Genomic DNA, 18,210 nt, shown 5'->3' with positions numbered 1-18,210 from the left:
GGGGGCACGAGGCACGTGCAGAAGGGCAGAAGGTAGCGATGGTGTGCGGGGATGGAAAAGTACCCGATGGTGTGCAACCCCGCCACGTCCACGCACGCCATTGGCCGGGGAAAGGCGCGTGCCACGCGACCCGAGCCGAGGTGAGAGACCACGGAAGAACAAGGAGTCATTGTTCGGTGGAGTCGTCGAGGAGCAAGGTGGTGCAAGCCAGCGTCGCACCCGCGACGGGAGCAGCAGGGCCCCGTTCTGGAGGCAGCGGCGAGAGGCTCGGGAGGGTGGCCGTCGACCTCGGCGTCATCCAAGTGAGGCTCCCCGAGCTTGCAGCAGCCTCATCCAGCAGTTCGCAGGGCACCTACGGCACTACCACAGCTCGACGAGACGACAATCCACCGGCAATCACCGGAGAGCCACGTCGACAGTTTGACCCGGTGGCACCAAGAGGATAGGCCGAGGGTTAGGCCTAACCGGACGAGACGACGTTCTCGAAGAAAGACTGAAGGGTCAGCGACGAGGACGACTAACGAGGCGGCAGCTTCGACGACGGCGACTCTCAGACGTTGAGGAGCAGCGTCGACTTTGGCACGGAAGCGAGGTGACGGACTCACGCGAAGTAAGAACGTTCTATTCGCGTAGCTAGACCGAGACGCCATAGTGGCCAGACTTGCGTGCCATTAGAGTCAAGCCTAGTTAGAGGCGTTTGTTGTGCGCTTTTGTACAACTGGGCATTTTTTGCATATGTTACCTCTAATTATTTAGTGTGTTAATTTTGTTGTTTGCAGTGTTGTGTTTTATAAAGTGTGTTTGCCGTGAAGCCACGGTCTCCCGCCTCTCTCACTCTCCCAATTCCATTCCGCTTTGCAAGCGCTCCCGAGATACGTGACACAGGTCCTAAAGGAGCTAGCTGTTAGCCTTTCTTGAAGTGGTGGGCTTGAAGTAACTTCAAGCTCGAGCCTTGGACCATGCAGTGCTTTAGATCCTCCGCTGCTGTGTCCATGAGTGGCACGGGCTATAACATTACCAGGATGGTACACCCACCAGTGTTATCGAAATCAGAACCCCAGATGTCTCATGCAAAGGAATTTCTTTTTATGGAGGCCGCTTGTGAGTCTTCTCTTGGCGACACATTATAGCATAAATCTTGTAACAAATGTAACAAATCTTGTTGATAAGTGATCCATTTTGATCAATGCTGCAGGCCGGTCCCAAAATGAGAATCTTGTTCCATGTGACATGCTGCTTCTACGTGGTCCATGCATTGTGGATGAATCCATGCTCACTGGAGAGTCAGTGCCTCAGATGAAGGTGAGTTGCTGCAGTTCATTTTGACATCATTGCATTTGGGACTTTTGCTGAGAACACGAGAATAAGAATCTGGCATTCTTAAGGCCTTGAAAGACCTTGCATGTTTCATGCAGTCCTTAGAAATCCATGGATCTTTCTTTCAACCGTCTAATAAATTTTACTTATCTAACCAGAAGTTTCATGCGAGGCAAGTGTCCAATCTGGTCAGCATCTTTGTGGTAGAGAGCCATATTGTTTGCAGTGGACATTGATGCTAAAAAAGAAATGTTGAGGAGCGTGTGCTTGCAATAAAAAAAAATGTTTGCTCATATATGACACTTTTCGATCTGTGACGTATCAGAATGCTTTAATCATTGAAAATACTTTGTCAAGGTCTTGAAACTCTTTGAGAACACTTAAATTTTCCGAATCCCGGCCGCGGTGGCTGCATTTTCGGTGGAGGCGAAAATGTTTGAGGCCCGTGTGCTTAGATTTAGGTGCACGTTAAAGAACCCCAGGTGGTCGAAATTTCCGGAGCCCTCCACTACGGCGTCTCTCATAATCATATCGTGGTTTTGGGACGTTAAACCCCAGATATTATTATTATTACTTAAATTTTCTGCAAAAGCTGCTACAGACCTGGATATTTGTATTACAAAACAAATATAAAATACTCTGAATTTAGTTTCCACACTGTGCTTAATTTTTGTCTCTTCTATATATGAAATTAAAGATGCATTTTTAGTGTTTGCATCCCTCTTGAGAAGGTGAATGCACTGAGTGGGCAGTTGGGCAGTTTAACACTTTCGGTACCGTGCTTATCCCCATCGATAGTATGTTATCGATGACTCCAAGTTTAAATTTTGGCACTCTCTGAATGCTTCTGAATAGCTAACGCCATGCAAAGGGTTAAAGAGGAAGTATTTTGTCAGTTTCACTTTTGAGTTTCTTCTTTCTACCACGGGGGGGGACTTGTAAAGCTCGTTCGCAGCCGGAGAGGTGAGCGCTCGTAGTTTCGATAGTCTCGCTCGCGGGTGCTCCATGGGAACGGTGAATTTCGATGGATTCTGATGAAACTGAGCGGGAATCTCTGAAATGATGGTAGCAGCACAGACACGGAAGACGGCTTCGATTCGTCAAACTTGAGTGCGGACAGCGAAAGTGCATCAAACCGCCCCGAAACATCCGCCGGTAAGTTTCGCTCTTTCCTCGGGCAGTTTGATATCTGCCGCGCGTTGATGTAAACGTATGCAGTGCACTTTAAAGGTTACAGCTCTGATCTGCAGGGCGTCGTTCAGGCGGGACCACTTGGCACCGGCTTCAGAGAGAGTGGAATTTTCTCCGCAAAGACGGCTCGGAGTGGATTTTGGCCTAGCGCTCCGGAGTGCTGCGCGGCGGTTTCTTCGTGTTCTTTTTCCCCGCCCAAGTCATGAGAGAGATATGCAACCACACAAAAAAGTATGCGTGGATGCACATTTTCGAAAAGCCAACGTACAGTGAGAGGAATGGATCCTGCAGGGAGAGGAGGAGATGATGCGCAAGTTCGTCGGACTTCTGGTGTACATGGGAATCGTCCAAGTGCCATGCCTGCAGTGCTCTTGGCGTTGGTGACACATATTTCCAGGCCTTCTTCCGCCGTCAGTGATGCCTTTGCATCCCACGGAAAGCCTCTCTTCTCTACTGCAACACATCATCGATTCATCAGTGCTACTTTTTCATCTGTGTCGAAACCCTTGATGAGAAAACGGTGAGATCTAAAGGTTGGTCTGGTATTCGGGAGCACAGGAGGGACATATTGGTCATATGGTGATACAAATGGGGTACCCTGTTAATTTCAGCGTATACATGGGAGTGCGCTTTATGGTCCCCAGCCCCAACCACAAAATATTGAAAAATACCAGAACTGCAAGTTATGCTATGAAGAAAGGAAAGTTGAGCAGAAAAAAAAAATTTCAACCTTTGTTTCACCGCGTTGAGAAACTGTTTCGAGCTGTGGCATGATAGGCACTAGTGCTTATATTTTTTTATGTATGTAAATAACTTGTACTTACAGAACTTACATGTGCAGTAGTATCTATAAGGGCATTGTATTCAAAGTATATATTTAGATTTTTTGTTTACCTTGTGCAGAGTAGTATTGATGTTTTTATTAATTTTTTTTCTTTTTGTTACATATCCCTTTGTTTTGATAGTTTTTTATATAATATTCGATGTAAACGTGTTGTTTGAAATTAAAACTGTTGGAAAGACCAATTCTTCCCCTATCATTTGATACTCTTCACTTAAGCATCAGTCAGTTTCTGTGGCAGGAAAGAAATAGTATTTCCTGGACTACCTGTAAACAACCAATTTTTCCGTGGTCACGAAAGTGTCAAGCGAATAGAATGGAAACAAAAGAGAAGGCTCTTTCAGTATTACGCTCGAGTATCCAATACGACACAGTATGCAACACATTTGCTGACAGTAAATTTAGATTTGGCGGGGACTGCCAGAAGGCAGAAATATTGAATTTTTCAGTCTCTATAGACTTTAAGTGGCCAGAAAAGCTGGTCACTGTGTTCCTTGATGCATGTACTTGGCTTATCTCTATTGTGTGACCATTTTTATGGCTCTTGCAACAGACAGGTAGTTTTCTAAATGCATCAAATCTACGTTTCCCGCAAGAGAGGCCAGTGGCACTGCCAAGCTGTATGGTAACAGTCATTGTCCATCAGTTGCCACCCTCTTCAAGGGAGACATCGAAGGCGAGGTTAAAGCCATATGATAATAGAGACCGATAAATGTTTGTATAGCAGTCGTTAAGAACCGAACCTCAGTGCACTAAACTCTAGCAAAAAAACCACAAATTCAGTACCATGCAGACCTTCACAACTTAGTGGCTTTGATTGGCCTGTGCCATGGTTTGGACAGAGTTGCCTATGACTGGATTGACTAGAAAGACTTTGAAAGGATTTACTGGGAAGACACTTCACCTTCCATGAAGCCAGATAGGGTGGTAAGGGAAGGCCGTTCCAGTCTTTAGCTGTGCGATGGAAAAGGGATGACAAAAATCCGACAGTCCGTGCACTTGGATGAGCAACATTTAGTGGATGGCCTGTGTGCAGCAATATGCTTGAAGGTGGTAGAATGCAAGATGCATAGCGAAACATACTGATGTGGAACGTATGATATAATAAATTTGTGGTAGGACGACGATGCACTAGCATTTCCAAGGCAGAGTCTACTTTTAATGTTGGAACGCTGACAGGATACAAGTATGATGAATGAATGTACATAATGGCACGATTGCGTATGGGTTCTAATACTTTCCTGAGGTAAATCTGGTAAGCATTTCATGTGGGTGATGCTTATTCAAGTTTCAGCCTAACCATTGTTTTGTATGCTATTTTACATGTTGAGGAGCTTTGTGGAGGTTACGTTTCCAAAAGGTCACCGTTTTGTTAGTACATAATGTGATGTTAGTCGCATACAGGCACCAGTGTAGGTCATGTGTGATCATAATGCCTAGGTATTTAATTGAGCACACAGTGTCAATGGGGATGTTATTAATTTTGAAAGGAAAGTGATAACAATAATGGCTGTGTGAAATTAATATAGATTTACATTTATTAAGGTTTAGGACTCTTAACCAGGCATCATGCCAGTCTTTAACATTATTCAGGCCATTCCGCGTACAGGTGGGGTCATTATGACTGCACTTCATGACCATACAATAAATGAAACGTAAAAATATCAAGCAGTGGGAGGATGAGAATTGTTGACAGATGTAATAGTGGGCAACATCTCAGTCATGCTGATTATTTGAAACATACATGGATAGTACACCTGTATGTAAAATGAGGCTACACACTCATGCTCAATGAGGAGTATTAGTTTCATTCCAAAGTAGAGAGGCATGAGCAATCGCACGATTGTTGCCGTGCTGGCATTGCGCTAATATTGCACCTACTAGCCGATGGCTGTTAACGTCAGTACAGGGGCGTAGGCAGAAATTTTTTTCGGGTTGGGGGGGGGGGGGGTGCACCTCCTTGATCTGTAGCGGGACCGGGCAGGCAGAAGTGGTCGAGTGTCCTTTTTTTCTCTGTCATCATCATCATCATCATCATCAGCCTGTCTACGCCCACTGCAGGGCAAAGGCCTTTCCCATGTTCCGCCAATCAACCCGGTCCTGTGCTTTCTGCTGCCACGTTATACCTACAAACTTCCTAATCTCATCTACCCACCTAATTTTCTGTCTCCCCCTCACGCGTTTGCCATCTCTTGGAATCCAGTCAGTTACCCTTAACCCCTAAATTTCCCAACCAAAAGTGCCTATTTTTTTTATTGCTGATTTCGAATCTGATTGTATTAAAAAGTAGCTAGTCGACATTGAAAAAATATTTGTACCACATACTTAGTCAAATCAAAACACGGAATAACGAAGTGGGGCCTGTTGCAGCTCCTGCACCAAAAGCGAGTTTCCTTTCTCAACTTTTTCCCATTTTCTCCTCGCTTCCGAGAGCAAATGAAGCACTTTTGAAGAAACTGCTGAATATATTCCATAAGGTCATCTGACGATGACAAGTTGAAAGTCTTGCCTGGAATTGCCAAGAATAGAAAGCGAGGAGACTTTACGGGAGGATTGTCCGCATCAAGCAGGATCCACTGGCGAGCACTCGCGATGTTCGCTTCCGAGCGGTCTCATCATCACCGGAGGAGATGTTCAATTCACCGCCATTGCCGTTTTCACTTCCGGACACAAGGTAAACATCTGTATCCAAATCATCATCACTCGAAGAAGATGACGAAAATGAAAAGCTTCTTTTTTGTGTTGACGAGCCAGCTATGCATGTGTGGCCGCCACTGCAAGCCATCTCACACAAAAGCCGCGCTTTTTCCGCAGGAGAAAAATAAATTGCCAAGTAAATGCTGCCATCTGGTGGATGACACGCAATCTAAGCTGTAGAAGAGCGCCTCTTCTCCTGAACGCTAGAGGGGAGTACCTATTCCGCTAGGACGAGCTCTGCTCGTCCAAAGCAGTTTGGGGACAGTTTGGGCAGGACGAGCTCTGCTCGTCCAAAGCATTTAAGGGGTTAATGACCACCGGTTATCCTGCCAACGTGCTACGTGCCTGGCCCATGTCCATTTCTTCTTGATTTCAACTATGATATCCTTAACCCCCGTTTGTTCCCTGACCCTATTCCTGTCTCTTAAGGTTACACCTATCATTTTCCTTTCCATCGCTCGCTGCTGCGTCGTCCTCAATTTAAGTTGAACTCTCTTAGTAAGTCTCCAGGTTTCTGCTCCGTTGGTAAGTACCGGTAAGATGCAGCTGTTATATACCTTCCTCTTGAGGGATAGTGGTAGACTACCATTCATGATTTGATAGTGCTTGCCGAATGAGCCCCATCCCATCCTTATTCTTCTAGTTATTTCACTCTCATAGTTTGGCTCCGCGGTTACTACCTGTCCTAATGTACTTGCATGGTTGATCTGCTTTCTTTCAAACCGTTCTCAATTCGTAACAGCCAATAACATTGATTCACATTCCTTACCTGTCCGTTCTGGTGTGCCTCAGGGGTCCGTTCTCGGGCCCCTTCTCTTTCTCATCTATATAAATGATTTACCGACTAACATTTCATCATCAATAAATCTTTTTGCTGATGATTGTGTTATTTACCGCGAAATTAACAACAATAACGACGTCTCTTGCCTTCAGTCCGACATTGACATGGTTCTGGATTGGTGTGACACTTGGAGTATGAAACTAAACATTAATAAGTGCAAGCACATGCGCATTTTTTGTAATTCCAACGAACCTCCTACTTACCACATTAACAATGTTACTCTTGAAACTGTGTTCTCTTATAAGTACCTCGGTGTTCACATTTCTTCTAACCTGTCCTGGAAAACTCACATCGATCATATCATAAATAACGCCAATCGCACGCTTGGGTATCTTCGCAGGAACTTTTCTCATTCATCCTGTTTAATAAAATTACTGCTTTATAAAACACTGGTTTGCTCGAAATTAGAGTACTCTGCATCAGTCTGGAGCCCTGGCTTAGAAGAACTGGAAGAAGAGCCCTGGCATTGATTCACTCATTTCAGATTTGGAAGCTGTGCAAAACCGTGCCTGTCGTTTCATACTCTCTAACTATCACCGAACAAGTAGCGTAACCGCCATGAAATTAAGTTTGTCCCTCCCTCCGCTCTCTCATCGCAGGTCTGTAGCTTCATTATGTCTTTTTCATAAAATTTACTACAACAACTACCTGAAAAACAAATTACTCACAAGGCCCTCGTACATATCAGCTCGCATTGATCACCGCAATAAAGTGGGGATTCCATCTTGTCACACTAAATGTTTTCATGACTCATTTGTACCCAGAACTTGTGTCAGTTGGAATGCCCTTCCCCATGACATTGCTGACATAGCAGATATAAATATGTTTCGTAAAACAATTGCTATCTTCTGAATATACTTATGCTTCTTACTCTTTGTATAACTTTTTATCTCTCATTATCAAAATTGTTCTCGTCTATTCCCACTGCTATATTTCCCTTTGTTTTTTGTCTTGTGAGTTTTCGCCAGCCACTTTGTATTTTTACTTTTTTTTCCTTTATGAATTGCTGTTTATTGTATTCTTTATGTATCCCCACTCCCCTCTGTAATGCCTTCGGGCCCTGAGGGTACAATAAAATAAAATAAATAAATAAATAAATAAATAAGTAGACGTACTGCTTTGCAACTTCCAGTGTCTCGCCACCTATCGCAAAGCGCTGTTCTCTGCCAAGATTGTTCCACATTACTTTAGTTTTATGCATATTTATTTTCAGACCTACTCTTCTACTTTCCGTATCCAGTTCAGTAATCATGAGCTGTAATTCGTCTCCCGCGTTACTCATCAATGCAATGTCATCAGCGAATCGCAGGTTACTGAGATACTCTCCATTAACTCTTATCCCTTATTGTTCCCAATTTACGGCCCTGAAAACCTCCTGTAAACACGCGGTGAATAGCATTGGAGAGATCGTGTCTCCCTGCCGTACGCCCTTCTTTATTGGGATTCTGTCGCTTTCTTTATGGAAGACTATAGTGGCTGTGGATCCGCTGTAGATTTCTTCCATTATGTTTATATAGGCTTCGTCGATGCCCTGATTCCGCAGTTCCTGCATGACTGCTGATGTCTCCACCGAATCAAATGCCTTCTCGTTATCTATGAAGGCTATGTATAGGGGTTGGTTGTACTCCGCGCATTTCTCTATCACCTGATTGATAGTATGAATATGGTCTGTTGTTGAGAAGCCTGTACGAAATCCTGCCTGGTCCCTTGGTTGATTGAACTCTAATGTCGTATTAATTCTGTTAGCAATTACTTTTGTAAATAGCTTGTAGACAACGGACAGTAAGCTTATGGGCCTGTAATTTTTCAGGTCCTTGACGTCCCCTTTCTTATGGATCAAGATGATGTTGGCATTCTTCCAAGATTCTGGTATCCTCCCCGCCGAGAGACACTTCATATACAGGGTGGCCAGTTTTTCTAACATAATCTCTCCACCGTCTTTCAACAGGTCTGATGTTACCTGATCCTCACCAGCGGCTTTGCCTCTTTGCATTCCCTTTAGGGCTTTCTTTACTTCTCCTGTCAGTACTGGTGGGATGTCAGATTCCTCTGGGCTATTACTGCTTTTTATGTTATCATCCCGACTGTCTCGGCTGCCGTACAGATCTCTGTGGAACTCTTCCGCTACCTCAACTATTCTATCCAGATTGGTTGTGACCTTGCCTTCCTTGTCCCTTAATGCATACATCTGATTTTTGCCTATGCACAGTTTTGTCTTCATAGCTTTGAGGCTTCTTCCGTTCTTTAGAGCATGCTCAATTGTCTCCATATTATACTTTCTTATGTCGGCTACTTTACGCCTATTGATTAACTTCGAAAGCTCCGCCAGCTCTATTTTGTCTGTTGCATTTGAGGCTTTCATGGCTTGACGTTTCTTAATGAGGTTTTTCGTCTCTTGGGATAGCTTACCAGTGTCCTGTCTAACGACTGTACCCCTGACTTTCACTGCACACTCCTTAATGATACTAGTCAGATTATCATTCATTGTGTCAACGCTAAGGTCGGTTTCCTCGGTTAAAGCCGTGTACCCATTCTGAAGTGAAACTCTGAATTCCTGTACTTTCCCTCTCGGAGCTAGTTCATTAATCGGCTTCTTGCGTATCAGTTTCTGCTGTTCCTTCCTCAAGTCTAGTTGAATTCTAAATCTTACCATTCTATGGTCACTGCATCGGATCTTGTTAACTACTTCCACATCCTGTACAATGCCCGGGTGGACGCACATTATGAAGTCTATTTCATTTTTGGTTTCGCCATTAGGACTCCTTCACGTCCACTTACGAGTAGCCCGTTTTCCATAGAAGGTATTCAAGATCCGTAAATTATTGCGTTCTGCGAACTCTACTAGTAACTCCCCTCTGGCGTTTCTAGAGCCGATGCCATATTCCCCAACTGCATGATCTCCAGCCTGCTTCTTGCCTACCTTTGCATTAAAGTCGCCCATCAGTACAGTATACTGTGTCTTTACCTTACTCACTGCTGATTCTACGTCTTCGTAGAAGCGTTCAACCAGTTGATCATCATGGCTGGATGTAGGCGCGTAGGCCTGTACCACCTTCATCTTGTACCTCCTATTAAACTTAATTACGATACATAACACCCTCTCATTAATGCTATAGTATTTCTCTATATTGCCAGCTATATTTTTATGAATAAGGAGCCCCACTCCTAGTTCTCTTCTGTCAGCTAAGCCACGATAGCATAGGACGTGTCCGTTCTTCAGCACTGTATAAGCCTCCTGTGGCCTCCTAACCTCACTGAGCCCTATTACATCCCATTTAACACCCTCTAATTCCTCGAATAGTACAGCTAGACTCGCCTCACTAGATAAAGTTCTAGCGTTATATGTAGCCAAGTTCAGATTCCAATGGTGGCCTATCCGGACCCAGAGATTCTTAGCACCCTCTGCTGCGTCGCAGGTCTGACCGCCGCCTTGGTCAGTTGCTTCGCAGCCGCTGGGGACTGAGGGCAGAGGGTTAATTGGTGTATTCATGTGGGAGGTAGTGGCCAAGTACTACACCAAGGTGGCCAATCCTGCTCTGGTGAGGGAGTTCATTGCTAGCTGTGGTCGCCAGTGAGGCTGCACCCCAGGCTTTTTCACTCCATTCCATCATCACGCGGATTTTTTTTCTAATCTGGTTGGGAATTGTACGGCACCGGGATTCGAACCACGAACCTCTTGCATGCGAGGCTGATGCTCTACCACTACACCATCGCTACGCCCCGTTGTGATCTGTATGCCATGGCAAAAAAAAATTTCCGGGGCAGGGGGGGGGGGGGGAGGCACGGGCCCGGTGTGCCACCCCCTGGCTACGCCACTGCATCAGTATGGACTTTAGTAGGTGCAGAAGGGTCAAAATGGGTGGGCATGGGCAGTGTTGTGCATAGGCACATGAGGTGAGAGAGAGCGCTGAGGCCTTGTGGTTGACCCGCGTAAAAGGGATGTCTTTTTACAAATGCTCTCAAAGTGGTCGTGCTATATGGCCGCAAAGCTTTGAGAAAGCAGCAGAAGTACAAGCAAAGCCCGATGAAGCTGTGTACATCCTGTGTACAAGCTGTGTGTGAAGCTGTGTAAAAATAAATTTTTACATACATGCAAAGAATTTCAAAACAAAGATGTGCATGACCGTATCTACGACAGGACAGCAAGTAAATGTTTATGATGCCACAAAGGCGCCAACAGTTCAAGATAGCCGTGCAATTGTCCTTTGTCCCGCATGGTACGGAGAAAATGGTCTCGCCTTTTATTCTCTAGCATGGTGAGTCTAGTGTACACTGTCAAGTAAAAACACTTCCTGGGTATCTTTTCGCCATGGCAGAGAAGGGCAGTACAGGAGCAGATAGCCAGACCGCTAAAAGCCTAGAAGGGAGGGATTACAGAAAACTTGAAAAGCGCAAACAACCAAGACGAAACACATACAACAGGACTGGCCAACTGTTTCGTCTTCGTCGTTTGCGCTTTTCAGGTTTTCTCTAATGATGGACCAACTCGCCCAAACCAAGGTACTATTGTTGAAGGGAGGGATGCCTCGTATTGGCCAGTTCTAATCGCGTGGGGTCAATTTCTCTCATGTCGGTGAGCACCTTAAGAAGTAAATTACAAACAAAACAAAAGTCGCGTGTGCGTCACATTTTTCTTTTTGATCTTCACTCTCCTTTCCGTGTCGCATTCGCCAGCCGCTCACGCCATGTCAGCGCGGCCAAGTATGGTGGCCAGCGCGTCCCATTTCACCACTGCTAGCGGCTGTTTTCTGAAAGTTGGTTGAAATAAAGACCCTTCATCTTTCAAAAGTAGCGAAAGGTTTTGATCCAGCCGCCGTGCCCTGCGATAGGCCGGTTGGCGACACGTGACCTTTGCGTCCCACCCTAGGGTCCAGCGGCGGCAGCGCTGTTCCGGTGTTAGGTATGGATGTTTGTGTTTTCAGGCGTGGAGTTGGACCATTTTAGTAGGCAGGGAGTACGTCACACGCCCTTTGGATTGTTGTTACAACCTAGAAGTGCCTATGTACCTGATGCTTGAGTGGACGCAGGAATTTTGTGTTTTAATTGAATGCTTGGAGTGGGACGTGCTATTATGCTGGGCTTCGGTTGTCTTTCTCTTTTTATTGCGATAGCAATTATATGGACAGTCTCGACGGGTTTCTGCCGTCGCCGTCATGTCCTTCCGGTATGAAGTCCAAATTGATAAGATCCCCCCCACGCATTATATGTTCTACCGCGGGTGAAAGCGCACGAGCGGGGGCGACGAACGTGGCCAAAGCAGAGATCAAACGAGCCGGCCCATTTCCGTCGCTCGGAGGGTGCATGCGATAACATCACCCTGCTCGGGAGGCCTGTCGTCGAAGCAGACTGGAAACGCCCCGCCCGTCTTTAACGACCATGAAAAAAAACCCGCATTTCCCCGAAGGGGAGTATGAGGAAGTGCGAAGCACGGGGTGATGCTATGAGGGGGCGCACGCGACTAAACTGCAGAGCCGAGCGAAGGAGACGGCAGCGAGAGGGCACGCGCCAGCCGACCCACGGAGGTCTGGCCGTTTTTAAGTGCAAAGCACTTTTACTGATGATGATGATCTGTCTTCCGAACTCGTTCCAAAGAACCCGCAACGCGTTCAACTTGTTGGCGGCGTTGCGCACGCCCGAGATGGGGCTCAGGTTGTTGTCGAACCACAGTCGATCACACACCGCGCAGCTATATCCGAAGCTGCGGTCCAGGAAGTCTCGCTTGAAGCGCGCGTCCGGCCGATCGAATTCGAGGGCCCGCGCTCGCTCACGCATCGCGCGTCCCCGCGCCAGATCGGCTTCGGGGTGCTCGGTTCACTTCGCACGCTTTCGTTCGGCGTCTCGCCGCCGGCCTTCATCACCACAGGCAATGCGCGGGGCGCGGGGCGCGCGCAGCCACGGAGCGGAGGGCGGAGCGCGCGCAGTCACGTGGGGCGTGACGTCGCTGCGCCGTTGCTACAGACGCTCCTCTCCGCTCCTCGCGCCGTTGCTATGGGACGGCGGATTCAGTGTCGCTTATAAAGTGCATTCGCACTTAAAAGACGCGAGGTGGGGGCGGAGGGGGGGGGGGGGGAGTTGTCGCGCGAGCATCCGCTTTGAACTCTGAATCTAAGGGCGCGGTCGCGATCACTGGCACGCGCACTATCTCGAAAGCTATCAAAGCGGGCGGCTCATATACCCTTCTACGTGCTGCGCTCTCAACGCGAAGTGACTATGCGGAGTCACGCCCGCATAGTCACTTCATTGTGGAGTCACGCCCCATATTTCTCTCAATAAATCCCTCGGGACCCCAATACAGCTGCATTTGTTTATCTCACCGGGGTGGCTTCAGCACTAAAAGCTCACAAGGAGAGGACCATTTTGGACTACTTTTTTGCCACACCTTGCCATGTTTTGCTGCACTACTATGCGCGAGGTCAATTAAGGCTTCTTCGTTGAAGCATTCCACGTGATATCTTCAATGCTTTAGACGAGTTCGAGCAAATAATACTACAAGCCATGGAAAAAAAAACTGAAACCATACGAGGCATTGAGAATCTTTGCTCATCGGCCAAAGCAAAAGGAACAGAAGCCACCCTGCAAGCCAATGAGGGGGGATCAGTGCTCACCACAAGTGTTTCAAAGAAAAAGTTTGCTATGATTTACTGCTATAAAACCCATTTTTGTGCGTTTTTATTCTCTTGCATCTCTCCAAAAAGGCACTGAACTAAGCTTTTCTGGTCATAGCCTGGTTTTAGGGTCTGTATGTATATAGATACCCCAAATTTATTTGAAATTGCATTGGGTAACATGGCAACTTACCTTTATGTCTCCGGGGGTAGTGAAAGGGGGACGACTTTGAATAAAAGGATTTCTTTAAAAAAGTCGGTGTTTCGCCACAAGGGCGCAGCAATGAATGCGATAGCAACAAATTAGAATGTCACAAGAAGAACGGCAAGCAGCTCGATACTTGCAGCGCACCGCTCAAGTGCAAAGGGCTCATGAAAAGAACACACACAAGACGACCACTCGATTAAAAGAATCCTACACCAACATGCCCAGGTTTGCTCTCTTGGGAGCCGCCTAGTTGAGCGTGTTGCCGATATGACACCACAATACGAGTTGCACCCAGGTTGTTTAAAGAAAACATGAGTGTCCTTGTGTTGCGGGTTTTCTTGAGAACTCTTGGAAAATATCATTGGTGATGAGATCACCGGCACTCCTCTGTACGCATTATTTTTTTCAGAAAGAAAGATTCGTGGTCGCCGACGTTGACATCCTTTCTTGTCGTTCAATGGCACTACGAAGCGCAGTGGCTCCTTGGCATGGAGGGATACAGCGTCTCGTGCACGTCACAACCCTAGATTTTTGTCTCTTTTTTCTTCTTTAGGCGCGTGGCTCTATGTTTACTTGTGCCAATGCGGACGAAACTGTCAACACAGCGCTCCCACTTGCGCCTATGTATTTCAGCGCGACGCAACAGGCTGCACTTCTTTTTATTAATCTAGTGGCCGTGGCTCGACACTTGCAGCATGCTGCTCAAACAAAAGGAAGGACGCTCGAAAAGAACGCACAGGTATACACAGGACGAGTGTGAGTTAACAACTGTCGCAGTTGTTACTTCGTCATGTTTAAGCAGCGCGCTACAACCCAACGCTCTTTGATAGTCTTTTTTTCTTGAATATTGCAGTGCGTGGAGTGACCGCGTCGTGTCTCCTGCCGCGCGATGGCGTTCAGTGCATTGTTTCCAGGCGTTCCAAATCGCGAATGGGTACAGAAATGGGCCACTTTTAGCGCGTGTCTAAGGGCAGTTTTCAATCTGAAGCAAAGTCTAGAAGCGTTGCTTTAAAGCGTGCCCTTCGGGCAATCTCACGGGTGATACTGCGCACGCTGAAGCACCTCTGAGTTCTGCCTACCGCCAGCATTAAATGGTGTATATAAGTGGCTCGCCCTTAGTATTCCAAACAACCGGTGGCATGTGACTGAGTTAATTGAAGCAGTGCACTGCGGAGCGAGAGGTCACAGGTTCGAATCCCGGTGGCGCGCTTCGGAAATATTTTTTCTTCTGATTTATTTTTCTTTGTGGCTTTTATTTATATATGTATACATATACATATTCGGGACATGACGGCGACAGCAACGGCAAAAACCCGCCGAGAGTGTCCATATAATTGCTATCACAATAAAACAGATAAACATTAAAATGGCCGAGCCACTAGTGGGCATGCTATATTTCCTAGATCTTGAAATGTACTCTGGTTGCTGATATTTCACACATGCTGTGCAACTCCTTCTCCTAGTAAACCTATTAGAATACCTTGAAAACCCAATAAGCTTAGTAAAAAATACCATGTAACCGTAAGAATACTTCCAAACGCTGACAAGCCCAATGAAACCAATACAGCACGTATTTTGCACTGTGCACTACAAGAGCGCTAGGTGCCCACTGAGGTTTCCCAAAGCAGGAGTAAGCTGACAACATGCTTATTTTTTTCACACTAGAAAACAAGCACTATTAGGTCACCGAAATATCACCCCTACTTTAAGTTAAGCTGAATTTCAAAACGTGCAAAGAACAAAAAAAATAAATGCCCTGCATGAAAGCTGCTGTGGGAAACTGCTCAGAAGCTGTTTCGGAAATGCACGCGTTTTATTTCAACTTTTAATGTGCTCCGGGCTCGTTCAAGTTATTGTCCCTGTAGTTTGATATTTGCTGAACATCTTAGGCCTCAGATGTTAATAAATAAGCGGTTAAAGTGGTGCGCATTTGATTTGGTTTCAGGTGTGTGCAAGATGCTCGGGAGCAAGCGGCGTGTTGTCTGCTAGCAGTGCTCCTTGTTCTCCTCGATAAGGCGCGCGTGTAGTTGTCGCTACCTTTCAAAAATGGAGGAGCCTTAGGTTGAACTAGAGGACTAGGTTGAACCCCATAGAGTTCTGAACAGTCATTGTTGCCCGGTAACATGAATAATGGTCTCAAACTGCACTTGAAAACGAAATTTGAGGTTAAATAGTGTTCATATAAGTGCCAATTTTGAAAATAGGCATTTATAGGCACTTATACGAATTTAGGCACAAATGCCAAAAATAGGCATTTATAGGCACTATAAGAACGCTACAAAAGCCCTTCTTAACCTCTAATTTATGCTCATATATCAAAGTGGGGTGATAGGAACGCCAAGGAATAAAATAGGCATTTGCCTAAAATCCAATCTCTAGTTATAACGTGTGTGAGAAGAACGTCAGTCTCATGAGCCATGATTTATTCATCATTGGGCACTGGTGGCACTGGTGGCAATGAGTCAACACACATTATAGCTGAAGGTAGTAAGCGATCCATGGCATTGGGGTTGGTTCAGCGGGATCCAGATAAGGTAGGTCAAGGCAGTCCATGAGTGCATAATGTGCGTAGAAGTGTGGGCTGAGAATAACATTGTGGCGGCACTGGGAAGTGAGCCTGAAAAGAACAAAAATAAAACAATCATTGATACAGATGCAGGCAGTGCACACTACGACAGCTATTTCCACTGTTGGCAACTGCGACATTGTGCGTCGTGACAAATGCTAAAATATATTTCAGCTGTTTTCGAAGGTCGGCACTTGTCGCAAATAAATGGGCACCAGTGCTAATGAGAGCAAATACAGTAACACTGATTTGTGTTGTATGTGGACATGCTGTTAACATTATGGGAATGTGCTGTTAAATTGTAAAACGAGAGCAAGCTCCATGACTCGGCATCTGAAGAACATATACACTCAAACCTCATTATAACAAAGTCGCATCTGCCACGAAAATAACTTCGTTATATCCGAAAATTCGTTATAAACGTTTATTTGTAACACTCTAGCTATGACAAGACTATTCTTCATTTACTTCGTTATAACCGATAATTCGTTATATCCGTGTTCGTTATAACGAAGTTTGACTGTAGTCACAAACAGCTAATTCAGATTTGGCAAGTTGCTGACATGGGTTTGATCCCAGCCACGGTGGTCAGATTTTGGTGGAGGTGAAATGCTAGACACCTGTGCTGTGCAGTATCAGTGCATATAAAGAACACGAGTTGGTTGAAATTATCCAGAGCCCTCCACTGCGGCGTCTCTCATAGCCTGATTTGCTGTGGGACGGTAAACCCAAGAAACCAACCAATCAACCACATTCAGTGGGGACCACCTAAAAGGTCAAATAATCAGCAGTACAATGCGTTGGATTTGAAATATAATGGGTGACTTATTTTACAAGTGGCCGAAAAAAGCATGTTATATTCCGGCTGATCACTTTCAGAGACACCTTTTGTTTTGCATGACTAGCACCACATGCAAAAGAAGGCAGGAGTCAGAGGAACATGGAAGCTTGTGATGGAAAATTCGTAAACGGGAGTGTGCTAGCTGGAGCCGACGTTTCGACAAGTGAACTTCTCTTCTTCAAGGCTGCTACTGCTTTCCTTAGTGCCTGTGTGTATATTATACACGTATAACCACTGCCTTGCGCAAATTGTGCCAGAATGTCTGGGAACCTTCCAGATTATTTCAGAATCTTGTGATAGGATTAAGTGCGCAAATGCAAACAGTTGAGTTTATTCTTGAACTAACGTGGCCACCAGCTATAAGGCTCGAATGTTTGATGCCGCATGTATTCGCATTCAAGATGGCGCTGGAGGAGAGTCAACCCGTCTGCTAGCATAGGGACAGACAGGACGTGTGGACGCGCGGCCCGTGCCGCTTTCACAGGATGAAGTCATGAGCTACACTGAAATGGATACGAGACCAAAATACTTGTCCAAATCATGGAAAGGGCTGAATGCTTGCCACCTGATTATTTGCCGCAGTGTGAAAGGTTATATTTCGGCTCCGTTACCGTGCACCAACAATGTTTTACGAAATCCTGTGCGTGCTACAGTATACTGCATAAGCTAGATTTGATGTATGAACTGAATGGCACTCCGACGTACGTACGCACTGAGCCTGCCGGACTGATTTGCCGCAGTAATAGGGTGCTAGCGAGTAGTGGCCATCGTTGCTGCATGAGACTGCATGTTTAACGTGACGATGGTTTCTAAATATGTTACGTCGTCATCACTTGTGCAGTCAGGAATGCAGAGTTACATCAACAGACTGCAAGTATTCAACATCCCACTCAGTAGTGCTTGCGTCACATGTCAAGCTCAGACTCTAGCTGTGCGCAGTTCACTTCTCTCGGATGTTGCAGGTTCAATCAGCACCTCGAAACATGAATCGCGAAAAGAATGCACACGCATGCCTCTTGCATCGTCGAAGAATTTGGAGTTGCTAAAGTTCATCGAACATCAAGCTGTTCGGGTAGTACAGGTGAAGTGGCCGAGAAGTTTAC

At 45.9% G+C, this 18,210-nt stretch overlaps 1 protein-coding gene across 1 annotated transcript in view; it reads left to right on the top strand.

The window, feature by feature from the left end:
• The window catches only part of LOC119389803 (endoplasmic reticulum transmembrane helix translocase), a 554,079-nt gene that overhangs the window by 155,095 nt on the left and 380,774 nt on the right, over positions 1-18,210 (top strand). Inside the window, exon 6 of the mRNA XM_037657194.1 lies at positions 1,196-1,302. Within this exon, the coding sequence (XP_037513122.1) occupies positions 1,196-1,302 (107 nt within the window). The remainder of the gene's footprint in view (positions 1-1,195; positions 1,303-18,210) is intronic.

This window comes from Rhipicephalus sanguineus, chromosome 1 (assembly GCF_013339695.2).
Source record: "Rhipicephalus sanguineus isolate Rsan-2018 chromosome 1, BIME_Rsan_1.4, whole genome shotgun sequence".
NCBI classification, from domain to species: domain Eukaryota; kingdom Metazoa; phylum Arthropoda; class Arachnida; order Ixodida; family Ixodidae; genus Rhipicephalus; species Rhipicephalus sanguineus.
Note: the sequence above shows the minus strand (reverse complement) of the source record. Positions and strands in the feature narration are given on the sequence as shown.